At 35.5% G+C, this 9,467-nt stretch overlaps 1 protein-coding gene across 2 annotated transcripts in view; it reads left to right on the forward strand.

The window, feature by feature from the left end:
* The first annotated feature begins 3,404 nt into the window (after positions 1 to 3,404).
* The window catches only part of LOC106677976 (uncharacterized), a 9,433-nt gene continuing 3,370 nt past the window's right edge, over positions 3,405 to 9,467 (forward strand). The window contains exons 1-4 of one of the 2 annotated variants that reach the window (XM_014416217.2): positions 3,405 to 4,160; positions 5,098 to 5,425; positions 6,916 to 7,193; positions 7,507 to 8,164. In XM_014416217.2, the coding sequence (XP_014271703.1) occupies positions 3,824 to 4,160; positions 5,098 to 5,425; positions 6,916 to 7,193; positions 7,507 to 8,164 (1,601 nt within the window). In that variant the 5' untranslated portion in view covers positions 3,405 to 3,823. The remainder of the gene's footprint in view (positions 4,161 to 5,097; positions 5,426 to 6,915; positions 7,194 to 7,506; positions 8,165 to 9,467) is intronic. The other variant, XM_014416218.2, reaches the window with a different exon arrangement.

A 9,467-nucleotide genomic window follows, 5' to 3' on the forward strand; every position in this document is an offset into this window, starting at 1 on the left:
TATGTGAGTTATATTTTGTTTTCTAAAATATTTTCTGATCCTTTTTCCTAAAATCTATGTTCATTCATTATTCATTTATTGTAATAACAGAGTACAAATCAAATACAACAAATAATGAGACAACTTTATTGCATACATAAAAACTGAATAATTAAAAAATAAATAAATATAACCTTTTAAAACACTTAATAACATAAATAATCCACTAATATTATTTGTATTACAGAAAAGGTTATGGTATAGTACTTAATCATACCTTCAAAGTGAATAAGACATTTTCCAAGTTCCATGAGCAATGTCTGTTATAATCTGCATAGTTTATTAAAACCGAAGAAAAGCGCTTACCGAAAAAACGAGATGCGGCTTTTTTAGGTATTGGCCAAGTCCAGCTATGTGAACAAAGTTTATTTTCATTGCAGAATGTCTAATCCATACGAGTTCATTGTTTAAGAAGATTCTGGATCATAGGAGTATCTCCATCTGACAGATGAGGAGAAAGACAAAAAACAATTTTTTACATGCTGAAACAGCTTTAAAACTTTACGATTGCATCAATAGTTTAACAATAAAGGAAATATAGTATACCGAAAATCAATGAAATTTCTTTGTGCTCAATATGATATTATAGCGAAGCATGGTTTGTTAAAAAAGATCCATCCTACAGGTGAGCTCTGTTTTAACATGCACTTTCATTACTACCAGGAAAAATTCATTAGAGCTTCGAGTACAGAGCTGGAAAGTAAACTCGATTCATCTCAATAAGAGAGCGAAACGGTTAACATGAGCAAAGCTTTCAGGTTCACAAAAGAAAAAAAAAAGACCATTCTTTAGTCCAATCAAGTCAGAAAACAATATACCAAGAGGAAAAGTAATGATCATGTCATTTCTATATGTTTGGACTATATGAAAAATATATCAATGCCAAAGTATCTAATTAAGGTAGTTCATTTTCAATGTATTCAGTATTAATCACATAAAAAACCATGCACATGTAATAAATGTACTTATACATGTATGTATCATAAGGGAATTGATACAATCCGATCCACCTTAGTTTTCATCACATACATCATGAAATTACAATCAGTTTCTCATATAAAATAATATTAAGAAAATTGATTTGAAGGACAGTAAAGAAATCCTCACTAAAGAAATTGGAAGAATTAAAGCTTTTTGATAAGGTTAAGGTATTTGAGGAAGATTAAGAATAAGGTATAGAAGAAAAAAAATCAAGCATTTTCGAGCCAAAGGGATCAAAAAGATTCGGTATTTCAGAATTTGGACTGCTGTTTTAGACTTTCTGGTTAATGAGAAATATAAATCTTACCAAAAGTGTATCCTGTGTGCATGCAATTGATGAAAGCAAGACCCCGGTGGGTCTTGTTCTTTATTTCTTTTCAGAAAGCATAACATACAATTTATAAGCATAAGAGGAATGAACTCTTTAACAATAATTAATGAAATGAGTATGTCAGCATGATGAGCTTGTTAATGATTATTTTATCACTGGCCATGGTGGGGAAACAAACTATTGAAAAAGTTAGACTTAACTACGTAGACTTAACGTAGTGATGAAACTTCCAGAAGGGGACAATTGACATTGTAATTCAATCTCACTGGCTGCTCTCGTCAGTATATTCACACCAGGGGACTGAGATTTTGACCACTAACTAAAAATTATACATAATTACGTTAACATCAAACCTTGGGCCGCCCGTAGCTCAGTGGTTAAGACACAGTATTACCAATTTGTTGATGTCTATTAGCGGTGCCGATTCGAATCCGGCCTGGGACGTTGACTTTTTTCATTGAGTGGCGGTCCCACAAAATGAAGAATTTTGACCCCCAACCATGGTTAGGCAGTATAGGACTCCAACGGGAGTCTTGGCAAAAAAAAAAAAAAAAATCTTGTTGACTAGGTAGTTTAAATTGATTAAATTATTTTTTTTTATTATTATTAACTTGTTCTTTACTCAGTTTCACATAATTCAGTAAATATACCTAGAATAAACGGATTTTGTTTAATTTTCTTTTAACATGATAATTTTATTTATTAATTTCTTTTTAACTCATCTTGATAATTTTATTTATTGATTTCTCATTTAAATCGGCATCACTTCAATTGAAATGCTAAATTAGTAGAGAATATTGGTAAACATATAGCAGGCCTAATGACGAACATTGGAGTAGGAAATCTCTCCTATTGGAGAGCAACAGCAAGACCGCCGGCACAGACTAAGGGAGGTCTTGACTCTTCATAAGTTGTAAAATCAGTAGAAGAATTTTTTCTTTCCTCGATTGTAAAGTTGCAAATCTGTAGGAGAACAGTGTGAAACTCTCCTCATTAGGGCTCTACATTTACCATTCTCTGATTCAGAAGTGCTATATATTATTATTGAGAACGTTAATGCATCCTCATATCTAATATTAGAAAAATATTAGCTCTGTTTTGTAGTGATATGTGTTAGGGGTTATATAATAAAAAGAGTTCAATGGGTTGAAAACATATATTATTAGATAAACAGAACAATCGACATGACCGAAGGAAGTGCCAGGCGCAAACTAACCGATAACCTATAACTGATAACCACCAAAGAGATTCACCTATCAATATACAATGTCCAAAGAGGTTATTCCTGACAATATGTAATTTTTATCATTTTAGTTTCAATATATAGCGTATTTATCTTTTAAACTGGAATATTCGGTGAAGCAGCAGAGGATGTGATATTATTTTTATCCTTGATGCTAGTGTTGAAGTAACAGTTATGCATGATTTCTGATGTTTCTCCTTTTTTATTTAGCTATTGCTTCATTCTTGTCAATGTCTATCACAAAGAACTTGTCTTTTTAAGTCGAATCGGTACTGCTTTTGATTATTAATACCACTTGGTTTCATCTGTACATGGTAAATTAAAGTAAGTTAATTTTATTTTTTCATAATTACGATTATTATAATTTTTATTACAAAGAAGCCTTTCATAGAAGAAACATTAACCCCTTTCCTGTTATTCTATGGGAAGAGAGAAGATTAGTGGTCAACGGAGACAATTGGAGACGGCTGTGTAAGCAGGATCATCTATGCGGCTACAAGGATTTTAAATAAAGATGATGATAATTGCAATTGAATGTCTTGTTTCTTCATATTCAATTGTAATTAAGAAAAAATAATAATATATTTTGTAAAAAATATATCCTAATTATCAATATAAACATGATACAATGGCTTACAAAACAACTAATATAATTAACTATACAAATTAACATTTTTTTTTTATGATACATTGGCTGACATTAAACATTCACTTTCACTGCTGATTTTGACACAAATTGTCGTTCATAAAATACATGATGTTGAGAATAGGAATATTTATAAAACATGTGTCATATTAAAACCAATTAGTCAGTTCCGTTAAAGTTAGTAACATTTTCACTATTCTGACTGCAAACACGGTATTCATGAAAACTAAGAGCCATCTTCTAGAAGAGATAATGTAGATTTAATGTTCATCGTATAATTATTCAAAAAATTATGAATGGTGAAATGGCTGAAGAACTATATTTGAAAATTCTATGGAAGATTCATCGAAAAATAAAACTATTTTTATTCTTTAATGTTACGGTTTGCAAACTTAAACTATCTCAAATCTTCAAATTAAAAAAAAAAACATGTGATAATTTTTGGGAAATATTATGGTTAGAGATAATCCACATGGTTAATAAATTCTATGATAACATATATTTATAAATAATGTAAGATTACGCCAAATCGGTGAACATGGAAATGTGGGAGTACCAAAAGTTATAACAAACCCTAAACAATATGAGGAAGAGAGAGGTGGTCTGGGAAGATCCCAGGTTCAGGTCAAAAAAGCAGCAGCCGAAAGCCTTGAAAATTAATAAATTTGGAGAGGCACCATGCTCACTTCCACCAGCCCATGTACCTGCTTATGCAACAGCATCAATACCTTCGGGTATGACATCTCCACCATGTCCCAGACCAGCAGCTCCATCGATAAGACGAGCTCCCACTTGCAGGCGACCTCCACCTGCAAAAATGGCGACTGGCCCAGGTTGGCAACAACCTGCAAGACCTCCATCTGGGATGGCTCCAAGACCCCCAACAGCAGCCCATACGCCGGTCGTTGTCGCAACCAGGCGTAAGTAGACGTGGTTACATGCAAGTAAGAGGCAAGGTGTGTTAGTCGGTCATCATCATTTACTTTTCATACTCAGATGAGCGTTTATTTAATAGATGGTAATGTAAAGGGCATTTTAAATCATTGACAATCAATACTACTTCTCACGTAGGGCATTTATCTATCATTCTCAACTATTACAAAAAACATTTTGGCAATATATTTCTCCCTTGTGATATTCAGCACATTGGTCTTCTTAAACTCTGATATAGCTAGAAAATAAGTGAGTGATAACTGTATTCCACAACCATAATTAAGACACTTTCAATTAGCTCAAATACTGTTACCATTCATTCAATAAATAAAGCATCATACTTCTTTTTCTGTTTGGACTCTGGTATTTTTCCTAGCTAATGATACCAAAACATTCATCTAGTAATGAGAAACTTAAACTTTCTTTCAAGATAAAAATTAGTAATTAGAATATTATCCTACAACAATTCTGAGTGAATCTTGAATTTTCCTTATCTGGTAATCAATCTTCTTCATGAAGGAAACATCGAATATTCAACATTACTTATTAAATAGTCAATGCTTATATTATTCTTAATATTCAACACCAATATTCCTTAACAAGTGAGTGATTTTGTGATTAGTTGACATTTGAAGAGATTATCTATGAATTTCTTATTTTCCTGTGGGTCATTCATTAGTTTTTAGATGAGAAGTATGTGTGATGTCATTTCGTTGATAGTAGAACTCCATTTCGGTTGAGTTCAGAAGTCAGATAATCATGTTCAATGAGATCATTATGTTCTTGAAATTTAAAAACGATTTTGTGAAAGATTAAGTAGATTTCTGATATTCTTTCCTTGAAGTTAATTATCTCACCCATTAGCATTGGTCTTCATAAAAATTCTATCTCCTAAATAATTGAAGGTCACAATGATTGTTGCAGCGCCTTCGCAGGCAGCTCATGGAGGAGCCCGACCAAAACAGATGATGTACAGGCCTGGTACTGCTGCACAGCGCCCGTGCCCGCAGCCTGCGCCGCCCTGTCCGCAGCCCTGCCCACCGCCTGCGGCGCCCTGCCCGCAGCCCTGCCCACCACCTGCAGCAGCGCCCTGCCCACGGCGTTCATTTATGTACCAACCAAGGCCGTCTTCCGGAGCGCCATGCCCACCTCCAGCTAGTGCAGCACCATGCCCCCCTTCACCTTGCCCTTCTTCGCCTCCACAAAGACAGTCACCCTGTGCACCATGTGCACCTCAACAGAGTATAGCAAGGTATGTTTTTGTCATTAGTTACTTAATTTACTAATGATGAAACTATTATTTATGCTTATTAATCTTAAATATGGCTAATGTATTTTAATTATTGGCACGTTTGATTTTTCGAAAAGTTAATATTATTATAAATTGTTTTGTACAATATAGAGTAGATTAATAATAATGCATTCCCACAAGACTAAAGGCATAATGTTGTACGATGCCGGGGAACGCCGAGCAACAGTATGATATCTAACCTAAGTACCGTTTAGATCTCATACTCAACATCGCTTTAAGAGTAGGCACGGGTGCTGCAAAATCTATCAATTGCACCAATAAAAGGGCAGTCAGAGATTGAACCACTCCAAGTGCATAAAATATCAGCACTACAATTTTGGAGGATATCGCCAAATCTCGAATAGACCAAAGTTAATAGCATTACTTTAGTACCTCACCAAAAACAGCCAACTTGGCATAAAACTACTACTAAAAACTACAAACAAAATTATCCATCACACCTGGTGGACCCATGTTCTTCGTTATAAGAAGCATGGAAGTTTTTCGACCTGAACATGCTTCATTAGGTACTAAAATGAGACAATGTGCTATTCAAATTTCTCGGGACATAATGGCTTCATATCTATAGGAATGGCTCATCTATTGCAGGAACTGGAGAAACAATATTTGATTACTACTCCGACCGATTCCAAGTAAAACTAGCAGTAGGAGCATTCCTCTCATACAGTAACCTAGAGTATCCTTTAACAATCATGATAAAGAAATGTGGCATACATGGATGGCAGCTACACAACATTATCTCGTAATTTAGAAACAGATTACTCCAGGAAAATAGATTAAAATAAGGGTTTAAATAAACTACTTAACCGAGTTCAGAACCTCAAGCTTCAATGGATTCCTAGTTATTTTTTTTTCAGTTCAAGACTTCCATTGGAGTCTTTTACAGCCTAACCATGGTTGGGGGTCAAAGTTTTTTTCATTTTGTGGGACCACCACACAATGAAAAGTCAACGCCCCAGACAGGATTCAAACCGGCACCGCCAATAGACATCAAATTGGTAAGACTGTGCCTTAACCACTGAGCTACTAGTGGTCTTCCTGGTTATAAAGATATTAATCGAAATGAGGAGTCAGATTGACTAGCAAAACAATGAATAACGTTTGATCAACTATCATGTCTTTCTTCACTGAAATCAGGTAAAACTCCAATTAGTACAGCAATTAAAAGCTGATTCTTGATCAAACAATTAAGAATAAATGGAAGAATTACAAATAGTTTTTTATTATGAGACTAAGTCGCTTCGGAACAATTGTAAGCTCATGTATATTGGTCAATATATTGGTCCAAAACAGTATATTATAATTGCATTCTGAGTAATTTTTGATACTCAAAGAAAAAACAAATATAATGGTGTCCTTCTTTGAAATGTAATCGCTAGTATATTTTTAAAGAAATGTTTACATTAGGACCGATAATGATGTGATCGTAGGTTCTCAGGACTGCCACGGCGCAGTGGACTACGCCCACCCGCTGGTCGGAGTGGACTCAGACCACCGACAGCAACACACGCTACCTCACTTGTCGCCAGGAGACCAAAAAGTCCGGAACCATGCCCTCCACCCCCGTGCCCTCCGCCACCCTGCCCTCCAGATCCTTGCCCGAGCGAATCGAGAAGTTTGGTACCCTGCCCACCCCAGGTCTCTACGCCTCAACCTCGACGACCCATGGCATTTCAGGGAGGACTCAGGCCACCCTCAAGGTTAATGGGTAAATCGTTTACCTCTTATAGAAACGTGTCCGTAGAAACATCGTTAGTTATTATATTAAAACAGTTTGATTTGACGAGATACAGTAAAAAAAATAATTTAAATATCGATTTAGTTCTTTGGACTAACTAATATAATTCAATAATTGATATTAACATAATTCAGAAAATATAGCTTAGGTAAGTTCTTTACCACTTAATAAACAAATAGGAAAAGATTTATTTCTAAATGTTATTTTGCCTTACTCACCTATGCTCTTGTTAATTATTTTGATGCTGGCGATACCTTTAATCAACAAATTGATTACATTACAGGTCCAGGATCATTCTCAAGACCTCAGCCTAAGCCTCAAAAGATCGTGCTTCTTCCTGGTGACATAAATCCTTGTGAGACGACCGTCATTACCGTAGAACCTCCACAACAGCCTGAGATGAGCAGACCTTGCTCAAGAAGGGGTTTCCAGAGTTTCATGCCATCTCTACCATGTGACTTCTCGCCGCCCTCGATGGATTCTTTTAGAAGAGAACCGCAGTCATGTGGCTTACCTCCTGCGCCTTACATCCCTCCAGATATTATGTCCATGGTGGAGGCAGCAGAAGATCCTTGCGGGGAATCCCCTTCGGAAATAGATACACCGCAATATGAAACTAGTTCTGCTCTCCTCGTCGACATAGAGCCATTTGATCCCTGCAGTATGGAACCTAAAGTACTAATAGAGCCCGTGGATCTCATCACTTTCCCTGCTCCTGATCCTTTCAGTCCAGTACGAGCATGTCGACCTCAATCACCTTCGGTCACCCCTCCTCCAAATCCTTTTACGCCTCCTAAAGACCCAATACCCGAACCTTCTGCACTGGATAAATGGGCAGCTCAGTACCCTCGTTACAAAGAGGCATATACTAGCAGTTTTCATCCTATTGGAGAATGGGCCAAACTTAAATATCAACAAAAAGCGTCTGGGGAAGCAGAAAGGTAGATAGAAAAAACATGTTTTTATTGCAATAGTTTTTGACTATAGACACATGATAGTTACAGGACCAAATTCGAAATGGTTGGTATAACTAACAAAAAAAAAAAAAGTATTTCTCTGTAGACTTTTTAGACGAAAGCATTACAGGTATCTAATGTTTCAACTTTTGGAACGTATTTTTAATTCAGTAACACGTAAGGATTAACTGAATGACTGGAGATTGTGGTATGACAAATTTCCAGGAGCTAACCCAAATGGCCTCGGTCTTTGACATGATGTCGACATCCTATTACCGACCTAAAGAATGTTTCGAGCTACGCCGTCACCTCAATTTCCCTCTTTCGTGACCACACTGTGGAAAGAAATTCTCGATTCTCTGGACATGGCTTTTAAATTTAGACATTTCTTTACATTAATTTAAAGGTGGTCATACTCTAGACTTAGTCGTACTGAACCGAATGCTGATCTATGTTTGATAACAGTAATGTAAAAAATCTTTTATTTTTTTAATTCATATCCCACTTAGCCTGCAAAAATAAATATAATGAATACTTTATCTTCACTAATATTGGTCGGATAGAGGTTTTATCATTATTTATTTTTATTTGATCTAAGTATTCTCTTAACATGCTTCTGAAACTATTCATTATCACTATACTTAAATAACATACTATTTAATTCTGAAACACACTCAGACCTATGACAAAACATGCTTTTTTGAACACACACAAAAACGGTTAGATCCACTGAAAACTGTACTATAAAAATTATGCGTGAATTCAATAATCTCCTTACCTTGGCCGTAAGGAAAGAAAAAAAAGCCGTATCTTTCCTACTACTCGTCCAATTTCGATGTTTGTTTGTTTTTTTGGATATTGGGCTACAATTTTTTTTTTAATGTCATTATTTCTAATTAATTTATGGTCAAAACACTATATCATCAACTATGTTTTATGTCTGTTGCCAAAGCAGATAGCGAATGTTAACTGGTCTTTTCCATTCCTCATGGCTTTGGCAACTCTCACTTCTCCAGTGAAGACAGCCTGAAACAAAAAATATAAAAAATATTTCCTATATTTTTTTCCAAATTGAAAGACCCTATTTCTTTCTTACACCGTTCCAATGTGGTTTACCGGATACCCTGCTATACCCCATGCTGCAATTCCTTCTATATCGGCGAAACTAAAAACCAACTTAAGAACCGCATTTCCCAGCACAAAACTTCCATCAACTCTTGTAATCCACTTGCATCTAAATTATCAGAACACGCATTAAACCTGAATCCATTCTTGCCACTGTCCCCAA

Source organism: Halyomorpha halys, unplaced genomic scaffold (assembly GCF_000696795.3).
Source record: "Halyomorpha halys isolate HHAL.00 unplaced genomic scaffold, Hhal_1.1 Scaffold116.1, whole genome shotgun sequence".
Taxonomy (NCBI): domain Eukaryota; kingdom Metazoa; phylum Arthropoda; class Insecta; order Hemiptera; family Pentatomidae; genus Halyomorpha; species Halyomorpha halys.